This window comes from Melanostigma gelatinosum (genome assembly GCF_949748355.1).
Source record: "Melanostigma gelatinosum genome assembly, chromosome: 15".
NCBI lineage: Eukaryota > Metazoa > Chordata > Actinopteri > Perciformes > Zoarcidae > Melanostigma > Melanostigma gelatinosum.
In genome coordinates this window covers 23,667,223-23,686,304 of record NC_136648.1, presented here as the reverse complement: position 1 = coordinate 23,686,304, position 19,082 = coordinate 23,667,223, and the positions used below count along the sequence as shown (strand labels likewise).

At 42.3% G+C, this 19,082-nt stretch overlaps 1 protein-coding gene across 8 annotated transcripts in view; it reads left to right on the top strand.

The window, feature by feature from the left end:
* depdc5 (DEP domain containing 5, GATOR1 subcomplex subunit) overlaps window positions 1-6,006 on the top strand; it is a 41,541-nt gene extending 35,535 nt beyond the window's left edge. For 7 of the 8 annotated variants that reach the window (XM_079285496.1, XM_079285494.1, XM_079285498.1 and 4 more), the window contains 4 exons: window positions 1,692-1,863; window positions 1,947-2,007; window positions 3,513-3,595; window positions 3,679-6,006. In XM_079285496.1, coding sequence (XP_079141622.1) covers window positions 1,692-1,863; window positions 1,947-2,007; window positions 3,513-3,595; window positions 3,679-3,977 — 615 coding nt within the window. In that variant the 3' untranslated portion in view covers window positions 3,978-6,006. Of the gene's footprint in view, window positions 1-1,691; window positions 1,864-1,946; window positions 2,008-3,512; window positions 3,596-3,678 lie in introns of those variants that run through there. The other variant, XR_013772663.1, reaches the window with a different exon arrangement.
* The last annotated feature ends 13,076 nt before the right edge of the window (window positions 6,007-19,082 follow it).

Below are 19,082 nucleotides of genomic sequence, written 5' to 3'. Positions count from 1 at the left end.
ATACCTTCGGCCTTTTATCTCTCCCCGTAGCTCAGTCGTTAGGATTTCGGAATTCTTGTCTTTCTGAGAGTCTAGCACGGCTGCGCTCTCTTATGATGTAACCCTAACACCCAGTATGAGTAGTGATGTAGATCGTCTATACCTTACTGTTGCCTATTTTATGTTTCATGTTTCTCACCATTTTGACTAACACTGCCAAGTCTTCACCCAGGGAACTTACCTTAAGTTCCTCTGGTAGAGTCGCTCGTCACCTTTGTATCACACGTTTCAGGGACAGGGGAAGAGGGTTCGACTAGTCTGAAGGACCAGAGTCTTTAGTTTGGATCCCAGACACTTACACATGGTAAGGCTGTGGTTTTAGCAAAGTTTTCTCATAACAGCCACGTACAACAATTTCAACTCAATGAAACGGTCTCAGTGGTTCAAAGGCTAATTCTAGCAATCCTAATTGAACAGGATTTCCTCAATCAGCTTTCGCTGCCTTTAAGCTTGTCTTCTTTTGGCAGAAGCGTAGTCCAGTCTCTGAGGCTGGAAGAGTTAACAGTCAGCTTTCGCTGAGAGGTATTTTTCTTTTCTTTTTTTTCTAGTCTGTCTTCTGATAGCAGAAGGGTCTTCCAGTCACCTCTAAGGGTGTAAGACCCACTTCTCTTAGTTCTAATGCTGCTCCGCGTGGAGACACAGAAGACTTTATACATCTGTTGTTTTGACACACCTTGAAAAGATGTGTAAAACCAGATGAGCACTGACACCATAATACTTCCTGATCACTTGCTATCAACAAAATCTTTTCAATCGCACCCTAAATGCTCAGTATCAACACGGAGCAACAACACAAACTCTTTTGGTTGTCTGGCAGCTAGTGACACATAAGCATTGAGGAAATTACAAATGTATTCAAGTATCAGCAGGAAGGATGGAGGATGGACTCAATGATGCAGTGTAGAAGTGCACCATCACCATCAAGTTGTAGTTTTTACTATTTCCCACCAGATTGAGATTCGCCCGATGTGCAAACACTTGTTAGTTTCCTGGTTTCCAGTCGGGACATTGCTGTGTTTGATGCAGTGCATCAAAATCAAGGTTGTTGGTAATCATTGACGTATCCCAGACTGTGAAAAAAATCCCCCGAGCATCCAGAAAATAATCCATTTTATTTTTCCTTTATAAAATAACATTTAAGATTTAAAGGGTTCTACTTGTGAAAATGTGTTATTCATGATTAGGACAGATGTTGGTTAAAAGATTTAACTTGAAAGTACTCATAATATATAGTTGAATGCTGTTCAACGCTCTTAAGGACATCAGAGCAACTCTTTAAAGTGTAGGAACTTTCTAGTCAGCTGCTGCTGAACAGTTCAGTGATTTGATGCTAATTGTGTTTGTTTCTAACTTGTTACTACAGCAGAGATGGAGAATATCTTAATCATAATGGGCAACTGTGGCTAAGTGGGTAGCAGGGTCGTCCTTCAATCCGGGGATCGGCAGTTCGATCCCCGGCTCTCGCTCGCATGTCGATGTGTCCTTGAGCAAGACACTTATCCCCAAAATTGCTCCCGTAGCTGTGCCGACGGTGTAGAAATGTGATAGAATTGTAAGTCGCTTTGGATAAAAGCGTCTGCTAAATGACTGTAATGTAATAAAACGGGTCCAGTTTCACACTGAACTGCCCTTTTCTCATCCGTTACCGTCAGGTTCAAGGGTGGCACAGGAAAGCGGCCTCCTGCGGCTTCCTGTTGGTCCCTGTGCTGGAGGTTCCCTTCGCAATGACGTCGTACCTGTACGGAGATCCACTGAGAGCCCAGCTCTTCATCCCTCTGAACATCCACTGTCTGCTGAAGAACGCCGGCGACAACCTGTTCGAAGGTACAGAAGCCGTCTGACTTCCTGTCTGTGATGTGTACAGCAGCTCAGTCACATGTTGTCGTCTGTTTGGACTCATCCAACAGGTTTTGAACCTGAGACGTACTGGGACAGGATGCAGCTCTTTCAGGAGGCCATACTCTACAGGTTGTTGTTTTACATTTCATGGTATATTTATGTGTGTGTCTCAATCCCAAGGACACAATGGGGCATTTTGATAACAGCAAATTAACTTTGTAAACACAGGAATTACGTTTTGTAGAGACGTTATAATCACTCAAAGGATTATTTCTTTTGAGTGAGCAAAAGTTTTATTTTCATCTCGATCACTGTGTTACAGATCACAGCCACACCTCATATTCTCAATAGTTTTGGATGCATAACCGGTTTAATGAACCTTCATGACATTCCATTTGTAAGTAAAGCCAGCTATCTTGGTAGGTAGCTCGCTAACTCCTGCTGGATACGCAGTAGCCGAGCTATCTTTCAGTTGTCTAACATGATAATTGACCTACCCTTTGCTAAGTCCCGCCCTCAGAACGCAGACTGGCCAATCACAGCGTAGCATCGTCCAGCTCCGACCAGGGCCCAACATCTATCCCGCTCTGCTCCACAGACTCTCAGCAGTGGTTCCAGATGTTCTTCATCTTCAGGCTGGTTCAGTGGGTTTGGAGCTCGTCGTGGTTAACGTGTGATAGTGATACTCGTTACTCGGAGAGGTTGAAGGAGATTTATACGTTTTTAAAACGTTCCATTTTCTAAGTAAAAAGCTGACCAAACATTAGCAGAGTACGTTAGCACATCGTTAACTAGCGTTAGCACTTCTATCCTACGCTGGCCACTGAAGGTATACACAAGCTGCTTTTGCTGTTCAGTGGATGCAGTTAGTGACAGTGTGGGCTCCATGGTAGCTCTGACAGCTTGACTGAGTAGCAGCAAGGGGCGGGGCTTATCAAAGGGTCAATTGCCAGTTACACAGCCATGGCATTATAATCAGTTTAAAGGTATAAAATTGAAATGGTAAAAAAACATAGAATGTTTAATCCCATAATGTATAAACCTTTTTCATCACTTATGAATATGAATATTAGAAGTGTGTAACAGAGAATTTATATGCCACCTCTCTATCAACATGCTTTTGTATGCCGAGACCTAGCGGCAGGTGTACGAATACGCCTTGGTACTTTGTAACTGTACACCAAGAGTGTACTTGGATGTTGTTTACCAACGGTATGTGATAATTGCTGCATAGTGTAACTAAAATGTAACTGTAGCGCCTGTGAAAATGTTAGTAACAGCTGACTGGCATAATAATGACTATTAACCATTTCATAGCAGGCTTTAAAATGAGATGTAATGCGCTCTATTCAACAAAATGATATCTTATCTCAACTTTTGTTTTTAAAGGAACTCCATTGATGATTATATTGTCGTATCTCGGTCGCTTGAATCAAGTTATCTAACCAGCTCAAATTAAACTTAACATTTTGCGTGATAATGCATTCTCTGTAAAATATAATGTATTTCCATGCAGTTTGTTTTTGTGCTCCAGAATGAGGCACAAATACAGCACCATGCTATGTTACAGTGAATTACAGTGTGTCAGAGTTGCATCATGCAAACGTGTGTAAATGTTGTGCTCTTTCTACCAGATTTGGCTTCGTGCACGACAAGGTTTCTGCTTCTGCTTTTAATTTCCCCTCTGAGAACAAGCCCCAGTACATCCACGTAACAGGTTTGTCACATCACATCAAAAACAACAACAAACGTCTGTTTCCTGGAGGCCGACGAGCTTCAATCTGCCTTCTCCTCTGTCAGGCACCGTGTTCCTGCAGCTGCCGTACTCAAAGAGGAAGTACTCGAGTGGGCAGCAGCGCCGACGCAGAAACTCCACCACGTCCAACAGCCAGGGCCCGTACGGCGGCGAGGAGTGCATCGGTTACTACTGGGCCTACAACACCATGCTCACCAAGGCCTGGAGGACAGGCGTGCTGGGGGACGAGAGGCTGGCCGACCGCCTGCTCAGGGACTTCTCCGACTTCTGCGCCAACAAGGACAACAGACTGCTCCACCTGTGGGACGGCTGCCAGGAGAAAATGAACGCCAGCGCTCCCTGACGGGAGGAGAGACGACCGCAGGACAACAAAACGTAGACCGTGGAAACTCTCTTTAGTCTTTATTTATCCAGCTCAAGTTTGGACTCCGAGTTTCACACGGTGACAGACCTGCTGCTCCAGTGATTACAATCAAGTCCTTGGCCGTTTTCCAGTATTAAATGTTTGATTCTCTCGACACTTTAAACATCATATTCATGTCTTAAGAGCAGAGATTCTGCTGAAATGATGTGTTCTGTTAATTCTTTGTTTATTCTCACACTGTAAACACTGTAACAGACACTTTTTTTTTTTTAACCAGTGAAACCAGGAACTCTGCTGCCCAGTTTAGTACCAGACACTTTTAGACTTTCACTAGGTTTCATGATACCCTCCACCTGTCGAAACCTCCAATAAACAAGCACCTCCTGTCGATTTCAGCCAGAGTCACGAGCAGTGTTTGACAAAGCAGATCTGAGTAGATTGTTGAAAATCACCAGTTGTGTCACTGATGAAACAATTCATTTTCTATAAAGAGCAAAACTAAGAGAAGTCAACTCCGGATGCATCCAGTCCATAACCATCTAAATCTGATCTGATCAGGTTCTTCACTGATTACATGAGTATCGGTAACGCCCCCTAAACACCATATAAGGACAGGTGTTGTGCCCTGTGCAGATACTCTGAGAATTGGAGAGATGCCACCACAAATGTGCCGTGAGAAGAAAAAGTTCAGCAGGAGTGAGGTCGAGGTTCTGTGAAACAAACTTAAAGTAAACGTGTGGTTTTCAGTACTGATGTTACATGAAAATCTAAGAGCAGTATTTAAGCCATTCAGAAGCTTAAGTCCCCCATTATCCGAGATTTTTATAGTCGATTACCGGATAAATACAATTTTTTTAATGATCCTATAATTACTCTAAAACATATAATAATCTAAATGTGTTTGTTAGATGTTCAAGCATTTCTTCAATGAGCTTCAAATTCCAAATTTATGTTTCCTTGCGCTGGATAAACAAGACTTTAAAAATATTTTGGTAAGAGCTCGTAAAATGTTCTCTTACCAAAGAGACGGGTAAAGATAAGAAAACATCGGTGAATCCCAGAAAAGAATGGGTACTAACAAAATAAAAACAAATCGTGGATATGAACAAAAATAAGAGTAATGTGTTTTTTAATGTCCCAGCAGACTGCTGACTCATCAGACAATCTCTAACAGACAAACCCTAACAGACAATCTCACAAGATCATTTTAAGATCACGTCTTCCTCAACAGAACAAGTTGGCCCGGTTGTCAAGGAAATGCAAATTTCCCAGTTTTCTTAACTTCTCGTCCATGTTTGCTCACAATCATTTTTCACATATTTCTTCTGAAATATGCCTCAGTGTGAGTTTGTTTTCAGGTCACTAAAACATGTCACTGTGACCTCACAACATATGCCCAAACCCATGTTTTGTCCATAACTCAAGAATGTATATGCCAATTTCACAAACAGAATCACAAAGTTATAGCAATTTTATAATTTAATAATTTTTCACAAATACACGATGTATTCTAATTATTTTTCCCATTATCTTATTTTCTCATTGCACAGCTCCTGTCTTCCTCAGTTGCTCTGCTTCCAGTGCAGCTTGTTTGAAGGAGAGCTTTTATCCAATCAGATCTCACCTCTGTGTCTCTATGTAAGGACAGAGGCCTGAGGTCCTCTAGTCTAGGAAGCCTTTGCAGATTAAAGTGAATGGGGACGATGTCGTTGATTGTCAGTGTTCAACCAATCAGATCTTTAGTTTGACATGTGTATTCTTTGACGTGCCAGAGCTACCGACGTAAGGCAAGGCAAGTTTATTTGTATAGCACATTTCAACAACAAGGTAATTCAAAGTGCTTCACATAAAACCATTAAAAGCATCAAAACATAAGGCAAAAGAAAAGGAGATTTAAAAACAATTAAGAACATTCATTAAAACATAAAAAAACAGTGCAAGAAATAAAATGCAGAAATGCAGGAAATTGATTAATATATGAATTGAATGTGGTTCAATTAAAGGCAGCAGCAAATGTGGAAGCGTAAATGAGGATGGAGTCAGGACGAATCGGAGTTTGCAATCCAGCGGGAATCGTTTAATGCACAGTCGAACATGCGAGGTGGCATATGGAGACAGATTCCAAATCTAACTGTCTGACCAACTCTTTTATAAACCTGACACACGCCTTTTTCAGCTGTGGTTCATCAGTCAAACCTGTCTGTTCAATCCAAACAGGACACATCTGGGCTTCTCATCGGGGAGGGTTCCATTTCGTTTTTACAGAGAACAACTCTATGTATGGTGTTGTTTTCGTCCTTTTGAGAGATTAATCACACTATCTGTCTGAGGGAGGCATTTCCCGAAAGCTAACAGAGACAGAACAATTTCCCGATATCTCCTTCGAATTCACAATAACACGTTACGTAACTTGTTTTTAGTTCAAGTCCAGTTCAGTTCAGTTATAATGCAGATTTTCTCCTACACATCCCTCCTCTGAGGGTTTCTTAACCCTCATCCTAACTTTTTATAACTTTTGTCAATTTTGCGAAACCTAAAATTTTGATCCCTGCCTTCATTGCAACAACACAAGTGATTTTTGTAAATTATATGTGATTGATTATATACCAATACAGTAACAATACAATACAGAACATTTGAGTTCGTAAGATAATTCAAATAACATCATTCAATGCTCAGATTCACCTTCATATAAGGGCGAAAAAACCAGCAGATTGCAATGCAGGAAAAACTCCCTTATGGTCCTTTCCCGCCAAGCGACCACCTTTTTGGTATGAAGTGAATCTGTTCTTGCTTACAACCATGTATTAACAGATACATCACACATTTAATTTCTGCTAACTATTGAACAATATATCAGTATTCATTAGATGCAACGTCTGTGATAAACCTATATGCTATAATACTTGTGCACTGATTATATAAATCATGACTATGAATATACGTGAATATAGAAATATCTGATTACAATACATTCAAATTTATAGTGAAACAGTTTGAACAGATGATAAAACATGTGACGTGGTGTTTCTTGGACGTGTGTACTTTCAACAAAGTTCGGGCTCTCGTTCTTATGGTGAGTTGCCCCCAAGTCCTGTTTCCCCCATGTCCTCTGAGTCCTCCAGATAATCCGGAATGGGAAACAGGTCCGGAAACAGGTCCGGTCGTCCAACCACCATTTGAGCGAACTGGGCCTTTGTCCCTTGCTCCATCGTCATCATGTTCATCATCTGAGCCAGTTGGAGATTTGCCATGACACCCATCTGTTTGTCCATGCTCCTCTGGCACTGTCTCCTCAGGATGGGTACGATGCAACATGCCAATAGAAAAGCCACAATTAAAACTATTAGTGCGCCAATTCCTGCTTTTACCAACACAGACCCCCATTGTCCCAAAATTTGGTCTAACCAATCCCATGACCACCCCCCCTTGCCAGCGTTGTCCTTAACTTCCTGTCTCAAACCCCGAATTTTCCCCATTGCAACAGCAAATGTCCCATCAGGTGCAGTGTTATTGGGAATGAATGTACAACACTGTTTCCCAAACATTTGACATACCCCACCTTTTTCAGCTAGAATCCAATCTAATGCTTGTCTGTTTTGCCATGCCATTGTACTGGTCTGGTGTAGCTGCTCACCCAACCCCTTAAAGGCCTCATTACTGTAATTCAGGTACCTCTGCTGATTGTAGTAGATATAATTGATCCAGTTAACGTTTTTGTTGATAGTAATCCAGGGTAATATAGATTCAAATCCTGCCTTAATCTCATCTTGTGCTTTAAATTCCTTTGGAATCCCTTTAGGCTGTCCTATAGCGTCTAACTGGATACTTTGGTCCAGCGTGGATTGTCTCTTATACCTACGCTTCTCGTCGGGCACTTCCATCATTTTAATTGTTTCCCCTGCCCCGTTATATATTACTACTACCGGTAATCTCATTCGAACTAACGCGCACAGCCCTACCCATCTGGGCGGCAGAATATTTAGTAAAACATTTTCACCACACATCCAATAGCTGTCGGCTATTCCTGTTGTCTGTTCACTCAACAAATGAAGAGTGGGAATGGTCATAGTTATGTTATCACAGTTTTGGTCAAGTGGTATTGGGTTCTCATACCATACTGGTCTCCTGATGAACAAAGAAGTCATATTAGCCTGTGGGAACCAGGACACCACCCAAGTAACTTTACAGTACACGGTAGTATTACCTAAGTCAACCCTTCTTTTGTCTGACGCAAATCCACCACTGGCAAAACATTCATATTCTTGTAATTGATCTACTTTATAATTAGTGGGAGGCTCGTTCTGCGTTGTGGAAATCATAAATTCTGCACATGCATTTCGTAGTTGATATTCAGGATACAGATCTAAATAGTTGTGCTTCTTTTGGGATCCATACAAGAGTCTACATTGAACACCACACATAGGAAGTCTGAAGATTGAAGCCAACCCTTCTCTGGGGATGAATCTTCCCTCTCTGCATTCATGCTGTTGTGTCTTTGCGCACTCTTTGAAAGTATGCTTTTCCGCGACTACTACAGGCAATGTTGTTGGAGCTTCTGAGCACATTATGCATTCAATAGAGGTCATCTCTTTTACTGAGTACCATGCCCATCTATACCACCCATTCTGATTAGCATGCTCCCAGTCTTCATCTTCTGTTATTCTAACACTTCTCTGCATTGGCTTGAATTTTCTCCCTGAGTCTTCTACATCATCTACCATTCTGTTCCATCCCTCCTCTGGGTCATGACTGTCATAATTATCATAATCATAACTCATGTTTTTACCTATTTTTGTAGCTCCTTCGGCTTTCTTTACCGTTGGAACGATAGTCGAGTTCGTTACCACTACATTAGGAATTACTGTCGTGTTCCTCGTGTCTACTTGTTTTCCAGTTGTTGTTACTAACGAATGGCTTGGTTTTGTGCTAACCTCACTTGGCACTGTCACGTGCACAGGAGTGCTTGGAACTTTGATTGGCCATGGTTTTGGAGTAGTTGTAACGGCGGTTGTACCGCTGCTCAAATTAACTCTTAAGGTTGTAGTGATAACGGTTGTTACCTTTATCTCACTCTCAGACTTAACTGGCTTGGGGGTAACTGTATGGTTGTCATTATTGTCGATAGGGTTCATCAATGGTATAACTGTTGGATTGGTTTTGGTTATTTTAGCAGATGGAGTTGTACCCTTTGTTTCCTTATTTATCAATTTGGCAGTTACATTTTGGTCTTCTATCACCTCTTCCCATCCCCACATGGGGTGAAGTTGTCTCTTTCTACGTATTTTAGCATGCAACTGTCTAAACACTTGATGTGCTGGTTTGAGCTTTAATGACAATGCTGGCATAGGTCTCGGTCTAACATGGGATGGAATATATGTGGTTGCATCGTACTCAACTGATTCATGGTATCTGGCTCTCTTCCAGGATGGCTGAGTCATCATTTGGCCGTTGTCCTGCATGCTCTTTGACGTCATCGCAGGTTTCTCCATCGTCAGCGTCTCCTGTCCCATGCTTCCCGACAGCATCCATATCAGAAAGCTGATTAGTTTCAACATTTGTTCCAGGCTCACCTTGTTTGTCATTTTCTTCTGACTTTACACCGTCCTTATTTTTGTCTTGGACTTTCGTGCAATGACTCAGGTGATACCACGTTGTACTTCCCTCGACTTGGACAGCTGTTGGCGTCGCTCGCACCACTCTGTAGGGACCTTCTCGTCTTGGCTCGTGCCACTTTCGTCTGAAGACTTTAATGTACACGTGGTCCCCTGGAACCACTGGTTTCTCTGGTTTCTGGTCAGCCCCCGGCTCCTTTCCTTTCTCCTGTAAATAGATGGATCTATGTATGGCAGTTAGTTGCTTCATATAGTCCTTTAACTCTATTTGCAGTTGCTCAAGTGGGGGCCCCTTGTAGGGCCCCCTCAGTTGAGGTGCTGGCATAGGTCTGCCTGTTAGCATTTCATGCGGCGTTAAGTGCGTGCTTCTGTGAGTTTGCATGCGATAGCTCATTAGCGCAAGTGGCAATGCATCTACCCAGTTTAGCGTAGTACTAGCACAGATCTTATTCAACTTTGCCTTTAGCGTTCCGTTAATCCGTTCCACTAACCCTTGGCTTTGTGGATGATACACGGCGCCCAATCTCTGTTTGATTCTCAACTGTTGTAAAATCCCCTTGGCTATTTTCTGCACAAATGCAGAACCATTATCTGAGCTTATTTCTGATGGTATGCCAAATCGTGGTATGACTTCCTTAGTCAGAAATTTAATAACTGTGTCAGCTCCTAGGTTCTTTGATGGAGTTGCTTCCACCCAGCGACTGAATCGGTCAATTACCACTAGCATATATCTCTTTCCATATGCTGATTTTATCATGTCCACATAGTCTATGACTAAGTGTTTAAATGGCCCTTCTGGGACAGGAATGTGTCCCACAGGTGTTTTTATGCTTTTGCGCACATTATTTTGGGCACATATTTCACATTGGTTCAACACTTCATCCACCATTGCTTGCATAAATGGTGACCAATATCCTTGTCTCCTCAATCTTTTCAGGACTTCCCCCCTCGAACAGTGATCATCACTGTGCGATTCTGAAATGAGAATGGTCAACAATGCAACAGGTGCTACCAACAATCCTTGATGTGTTCTCCACAACCCCTTATCATCAATTGTTGCCCCCCTTTGCATCCACATGTTATGTTCACTTTGGTCTGCTTTTTGTTGTATCTGGATAATGTCTTCGGGCGTGACTACAGGCTCTAGTGACACCACTGGTGATAGAATAGCTACTTTACACTTGGAAGCTGCTTTTGCAGCCTCATCTGCAGCATTATTTCCTGTTATAATGTCATCATTCCCTTTCCGGTGTGCCTGACATTTAATGATCGCAAGCCTCGTCGGGCCCATCATTGCTGATATCAGGTCCATTATCTGTTTTTCATGCTGTATTGGACTTCCATCTGTTTTTCTGAAACCTCTCTGTTTCCACAATGCTCCAAAGAGTTGTGTGACGCCTAGTGCATACTGGCTGTCAGTGTAAATGTTTGCGACTCTGCCTTTAGCGAGTCTGCACGCCTCAGTCAATGCTTTTAATTCGGCTAGCTGTGCTGAACATGGCTGATCACAACCTTCAGCTTTCACTGTCACAAAGTCACTGCCTATTTGCTCAATCACGGCAAATCCGGCATGATTACCTAAGTAGTCCCTGTAGCAGGACCCATCCACAAAGTACGTCACATCTGCGTTTACTAACGGAGTAGACTCTAGGTCAGGTCGCAACTTGGTATACTTCATTGTCTCTGCCACACACTCATGTGGCTCTCCTTCAAATTCAAATGGAATAACATTTGCTGGATTTGTAGTTATACATTTCTTTATTGTCACATCTGGATATGTCAAGAGCGGCATGTACTGCAAACACCTTGCTTGTGTCACCACAAACTTTCCTTGGTTTATCAACTCAGTGATTTTGTGATGTGTGTGTATGACTACAGGATACCCCATCGTTACCGTTGCTGCTTTCTCATATGCATAATGCACTGCTGCCAGCCCTTGATAACATGGAGGCCACCCTTGTGCTACATTGTCCAGTTTTGTACTGTAATATGCAATCGGTTGTTTTGGACGACCACTACACGTCTCCTGCATCAATACTGCTGAAACGTACATGTCCTGTCGATTAGATACATAAAGCAGAAATGGTTTGTCATAATCAGGTGTTGCAAGAGCCGGAGCTCTCTGCATCTCTTGTTTGATTGTTTCAAATGCTACCAAGGACTTGTCTGTCCATTGTAACGGAGCTCTTAACGTCTGGGTTCCTGCCTCCTTCATGATTTCCCTTAGTGGAGCAGTTTTTTCAGCATAGCTTTCAATCCACTCGGAACAAAATCCAGTCATTCCTAGAAATGTCATTAACTGGCCCACTGTTCGAGGACGTGGCGCTTTACTCACTCCCTCTAGCTGGGAGGGTGACATTGCAATGGCTCCATGGGAGATCATTCTCCCCAGATACTCCACTTGCGGTTGGCAGTACTGTAGTTTTGTCTGAGAGGCTTTATGTCCTCCTTCTGCTAAACTCTGGAGTACTTTGATTGAGTCTCGATGACAATCATCGATTGTAGATGAGCAGATCAACAAATCATCAACATACTGTATTAATGTGCTATTAATAACAATATTTTCAAGATCCTGTCTCAAAATCTGATTAAACACGTGAGGGCTATGCTTGAAGCCCTGTGGAATACGTGTGTAACTGAGTTTTCGTCCTCTGTATGTAAAGGCAAACAGATGTCGAGAGTCTTCAGCCAATGGAATGCTGAAGAATGCTGAGCACAAATCAATTACTGTAAAAAATTTAGCATTATGTGGCACATTCGTGAGGAGTGTATGTGGATTTGGCACCTCTGCTGGCCAATCTTGTACTACATCATTTACTGCTCGCAAGTCATGCACAAGTCGATATTTTGATTTGTCGTTTTTTGGCACTGGTAGTATGGGAGTGTTGCAGTTGCTGTATGTCTCAACCAACACTCCTGCGTTTATCAGACCTTCAATTGTCTTACTTATCCCTTCTTCAGCTTCAGGCTTTAAAGGATATTGTGGGCGATACGGCAGTTTCACGTTTGGTTTTAATTCAATTTTTACAGGATTGGCAGACTTTACCAACCCTACATCACTGTCATGTTTTGACCACACTTGATCTGGCACGTGCGTCAACATGTCTTCCATAAAAGTGTTTCTGCTTTCTTCACTTTTAGTTGCTGTTTTTAGTATTTTTCGCGTTGGTATCGTTACTACCTGCGGTTTTGCCATCATTGATGTTCCACAAAGGATTTTGATCATCTTTTTATCTTGTGATGAAAAAATTAGTGGGTTGTCTGTTTCTTGCCACTCAATCTGTGTAGCAACATGCATCATTGGACCGAGGTCTTTTGATTCAAACGGTTCATTCACCAATAGGGTGATATGTGGAACCGACTCTGGTACAGCGTACCACTCTGAAATGAATGAATTTGGTTGCACGCTCAGTGCTGCTCCCTGTTGGCCTACTACAATATCCTGTGTTACCAACTCAACAGTCACATTTTTCGTTTTCTCATCCCATTTCTTCTCAAATACCGAACTGCATGATGCATCATAGAACATTGTGCAATGATAGTCAGATAATGGTTGCTTTGCTTCTGGGATTTGGGCTCGAATTAGTTTTTCCCATTGGCTGAATACCTTTGTTATAGGTTCCATAACATCACCTAGCCAATAAACTTTTGCACATTCAGATTGTGTGTACATTTGAAAATCCAATCCGGATCTATCAACAAATACTCCATCAGGTGAACACCAGACTTTTATTTGTAATTTACACAGTGCATCCCTTCCTAACAAGTTGATTGGAGTTTGATCAGATACTAAAATTGGAATTTTAGTTTCACCACCTTCAGTTGTTAATCTCACTGGAGCTGTTATTGGAATCATTTGTGTCATTCCCGAGAATCCTACTGTTTTAACAAATTTTCCTGACAAGGGGAGGTGTGTGGCATATTCTGGACTTACACATGTATAAGTAGCTCCAGTGTCAACCATCATCGGTGTTGGCTTGCCTTCTAATTGAACCTGTAGCATGGGTTCTTTATCAGCTCCTATGGTGATAATTGGATGCTGACCCTCCCCGTTAGGATTCTCTGGGCACCCCTAGTAACCATATTTCGGACCTGCCCATGGATTGACAGGACCTCTACCTCCACGTTGCATGGACTGAGACCCGCGACCCCCCTCTCTCCACTCTGTGCCTGGCTGTGGTCTCGGACAGTTGGCTCGGAAATGGCCTGTGTCTCCACACCCCCAGCACTCCCTCTGTGGCGGACGTCGTTGTCCATTCTGGAAAGAAGGTGGTCCTCTTTGACCTTCCCAGCGAGGGCGAGTGAACGGAGGTCTCATTGCTCCATTTCGTTGTTGTGGATTTGGCTGTTGTGAATAAACATTGACAACAGCGGGTGGCTGCACAGGTGATGGTTGTGCCTCAGGTGCAGTTGGCATTGCATGGTTAGTAGTGTCATTTACCATTGGAGCTTGCGTCTTTATTTTACTTTTATTTTGCAAGTCAGTGAGTTGCAGCTGTGTTAACTTTCGCTGCAAATTCCTCTCTTGTTCTTTAGTTTTCTCCTCATCCTTCCTGTATTTTTCAATCGCGTGTACCACGTGGTCACGGAATTGTCTGTGAGGCATTGAAGTCAGTCCCACCACATCCTCCAGTCTGCTCTGCACCGGAGTTGGCAGGGCTTCAATAACTGCATTCCTGAACAAAGTCATTAGGACGGGGCTGCTCTCAGCCTCTTCCTCTGTCTCCTGCTTCCATCTCTTCAGCTGTTTGTTAATATATCCAGCTGCATTCTCAGTCTCTGCCAGAGGTTCCCCCTTTAATGATTTGGGATCTATTTTGGTAGGGTATTCCCCCCTCAGGGCCATCCATAACTCAGCTCTGTATGCATTGAGCTCAGTTCCATCTGCCATCGGATTGGCCATCCAAGTATTTCCGCTATTGCGCAAAATATTCTCCATCGTGGATACTCCAAGACTTTGTGCCCACACTGCCTTAATGTCTCCCAAGGCTAACATTTTACCGACTGTTTCCTCCTCAAAAGCCTTGATCCACTTACCAGCCCCCTCATGAATGTCAGGCAGCCTGGAAATCAGTCCTGCAAGGTCGAGTGTTTGCCAAGGTGTATAATGCCCCTGAGATCCTCTTATCAAAATTGGCCATTGCCCATACCTTTCTGGTGGGTGTATGCCAGGTCTGTATCTCAGATCATAAGGTCTGTCCTTTGTTACCCCTCCCCTTTTGTTTAACCCTGGTTGTCCTCTTAACGCTCCTTCTACTCCTTCTTCTTCCCCCTGTTGCCCGCATATCAGCCTGTGGCTTTTGTCTATCTCTCTCTCTAGTTCTCCAATCGTGGCGTGTGCCTGTTTGCGACAGTGCTCTGCGTCCTCCTCCATTTCTTGAATTACGGTCCGAATTACATCGCCTCTCGAGTCTCTCTCTCTTCCTCTTACATGTTGTTCCACACCCAGCCAGTAAGACTCTCCTCTGTCTCTCCCTACGGTCTCATTTCGTTCTGCATAGCAATCTAGTATTTCTGATCCTTTCGCTTCTCTTTGTTTTCGGCCAGTGCTGCAGTATTTTGGGGGTTTATCTCCTATTTGTGATGCTGGGGTCGCATCGAGTCTTGGGCTGGTTGACCTGCTCGGGTCATCCTGTGGGGGAGTTTGGTGCGTCATTAAAGATCTGTTGTTGTTTTCAACTTCGAAGTCTCCTTTAATGTTAACAGTTCCTGCAATTGATGGATAGATTCCTGCAGTTTTCGAAAAGTCCTGCAGCTGTTCCTTTTGACCTGCTTTTGCTTTTCTTTCTTTCAGTTCAACGAACCCGTCTCTTACATTTTTCCTGTAGCGATGACCTTCAACTTTAAACAATTTAATTGTTTCTAGTTCTAGTTCTCTTTTCGTCAAACGTTTCTTGCTTTTATCTTTTGGTTTGTAATCCTTGATTCTCAGTTCCATATCCTCACACAAACCCACATCAAATGTGCCCTCTTTAGGCCAAGATGGATCGAGTCCTTTAGTGCGTTTTGCCCATTTCTCTGAAAGTCTCTGGACATCCTTTGCATGCTCTAAGTTTTTGATCGCCACGAGAGCTACTGGTGTCACACTCATGTTTAGTTTATTTTATTTAAACTCACAACCTCGCAAAATTTCAAATCAAGAAGTCAAAACTAGTTCTGGTTTAAATGATTATGCTACTGATACATTTATACCGGTTACACTTGTAATGTTTATTGTGACAAATAATAAGATTGCTTTTATTAACTCGAAATATTATTGTTCGATACTGTAGAATATTAAGATTCTTTACTTTAGGTTATTTAGACACATACTCTGATCAATGTTTGTATCATACAGTTACTTCTCCTCTTGCAGCCTGTGTCACTCAACAATTTCTGGGCGTTTGGCCAAGGCTCTCACTCAACAATTTCTGGGCGTTCGGCCAAGGCTATCACTACGGAGCCAAACTGTTTGGCAGTCCTGCCAAGACACAGCAAACGGAGCGAGAAAGGGAGGGCTATTTTCGACACAGAGAGAAAAAAGGAAGAATAGAGAGGAATAGCCTTAATCTATACAACTACACAACACTATGACACTAATACTATAAACTTTATACGCTTTAAGTGACAAATTTAACTACAATGTTTAGACGCTTGTGTACTGCCAAGATTCTCTTTGTACTAGAACAAATTAATAAACTCACAAAGAAACTGCCAAAATCACAACTCACTTATTTGCTATACGCACTTATCCAATGATGTATATTTCTTATGAGGGGTTTCACAGAGGCTCGATTGAACATTTGCAAAAGCGTTATCACTGGGAGAGCATGCCAAAAAAACATACAAAGCCAATATTTCATATACATGCAAAGCCACCCAGGTGTTTATCACATCAAAAGTCAGCGGTCACAGTCTGTCAGTCCGTTTTTTGTCCAGGTATTTTTATTTCTCTTTCTAATGTCAGACTTTGACTATGTGGGAGTTTTTTAACAGTATTGCTTGTACTCAAGGCTTTGTTAAGGAGAGATTCTTATTGTTGGGCTGTTTCACAGTTTACAAATGTCCTCTTTATTTCACCAGAGGCTCATATTGTTTTATCTTCTTGGGGGTTTAACAGGGAGTGTTGTCTCTTCCCTTTATTCGTCTATGAATCACTCCTTTATAGTATTACTTTATCAGTAATGTCAATAAGTTACAGTCGTGTGCACACCTTTTCAAACCGTACTATTAATCTTATTGTCTAGTTAGATATTACTTTTCCTGCTCATTTAGATTTCTGCACAAAATTTCTGAGTCTCGTCAGCGCAGTGTCCTGCCTTAAACAGCGCTCACTCGTGACAGACCCACATTATAGGATTATTATTTAAATCTAAGCCAGTCTTTTCGTCTCTTCCTTCTCGAGAAAGGATATGTTTCCAGACCTACGTATCTCACACTGGAACTCACACAGGAGTGCCTTACACTTATTTGCAGAAATTGCTTTATCAATAGCACCCAGTCGCTTTGTCATCAGCGTACAAAAAGTCTCTTGAGCTTGAGAGATCACGGAGCGCTCCGCATTTGAGTTTATCTTGGCCACAACCAGGCGTCACGCCAACAGAATGCTGCGTACGCCTGCACACGAGAGAGCTCTCTTTTTACAGCTGGAGATCAAATTGAATCATATCAACATCTTTTTTTTGCATTTTTCCAGCACACACCAATCCGCCTCTCTCCTCCTCCCGCTAAACAGCGCGGATCCTGTCGAGGGGACCCCAAACACTCCCTCTCTATCACTCAAGCGAGAATCACGCTGTACAGAAATATACTATGGTGAGATATGAAGATCTCACCTGTCGGCGCCTGAAGCGTGATTGTCGGTTGGCTGGCGTAGAGGAGATGTCGAAGGTCTCGACCCGAACCACGTTGAGGCGCCAATTATGTGGAAGCGTAAATGAGGATGGAGTCAGGACGAATCGGAGTTTGCAATCCAGCGGGAATCGTTTAATGCACAGTCGAACATGCGAGGTGGCATATGGAGACAGATTCCAAATCTAACTGTCTGACCAACTCTTTTATAAACCTGACACACGCCTTTTTCAGCTGTGGTTCATCAGTCAAACCTGTCTGTTCAATCCAAACAGGACACATCTGGGCTTCTCATCGGGGAGGGTTCCATTTCGTTTTTACAGAGAACAACTCTATGTATGGTGTTGTTTTCGTCCTTTTGAGAGATTAATCACACTATCTGTCTGAGGGAGGCATTTCCCGAAAGCTAACAGAGACAGAACAATTTCCCGATATCTCCTTCGAATTCACAATAACACGTTACGTAACTTGTTTTTAGTTCAAGTCCAGTTCAGTTCAGTTATAATGCAGATTTTCTCCTACACAAACAGAAAAGTCTTCAATCTTCAATCTATGCTAACCTGAGGCTCAAATAAAGAAAGTACACATCAATTATATTTTAACAATTATTATTCTCAGTTTTCAAATTTAACTGGATGTATAAATAATACATATAAATACATAAATACATGTTCTCCTCATTTCAAGTAAAATAAGAGCTGGATTAAAGAATAACTGACAACAGAAAGCTTTTCAAAAATGTGCATCTTAAAATAAAGTACTTCATTTTAGAAAAATGTATTTCACTGCAGCTTTAAATTCAGTTCATTCAGGTGTGAAGTGATGTCAATAAAAAAAGCCACGATATATTATTCTCATCTTCTAACAAGATAAATCAGTGAGCATGGGCTTTATCTGTGGTTATTAACACTTGTTTCAGCTCTATCGTCGCTGGTAACATCATTGTTGGACAGTGAATTCATGTGTTAGGATTCTGATCATTTTGGGCTCTTATGTTTATTTTCTGTGTCTTCATTTCAGATGTGAGTGGGTACGTTTGTTCAAAGGAGGTGTGCTTTGCCTCGTAGTGCGCTTCATTTGCCGCTTTTATCAATAGTTACGGTTTCTGAACATATGCATATAACTGCCTGTGGGAAGAATTAACATAGTCTGTTCATAATTGCTTATAAATTATATTCTCTCTGAACAACATCATGTGAGATAACTTCTTCGATTAGTGCAATATTCCTGCTCTTCTTTCTATTTCCTCATCTCTCCCCAGTGTGTCACGGTGTGTGTAAACCTCGCTCGAGTCAGGAAAATTGTCAGAATACCCATATTTGTTTGGCTGAGCTGCATCACGTGACATGTGATTTACAACGCATTGGTCGGTGTGTTTCCTGCACCGCTGAACAAGTACCGTAACGGCTGAATAAACTGCACCGGTTAAAGTCCAACTCACTGCCTAATATGTTTAATTCCAAATTGTCTTTCGGTTCCGCTGTCCGGGTCCGGATACAACTGCATCTGGGTCCGGAACCGGACCGTGGTCCACCAATTGGGGACCCTGCAACCTCGTCATTGAACTCTTTGTAATCGAAGAAAGGAGGACGGACTTTGTCTTTAAGTGAACAGCAGCTTTGGTAAATTAACTGCCTCA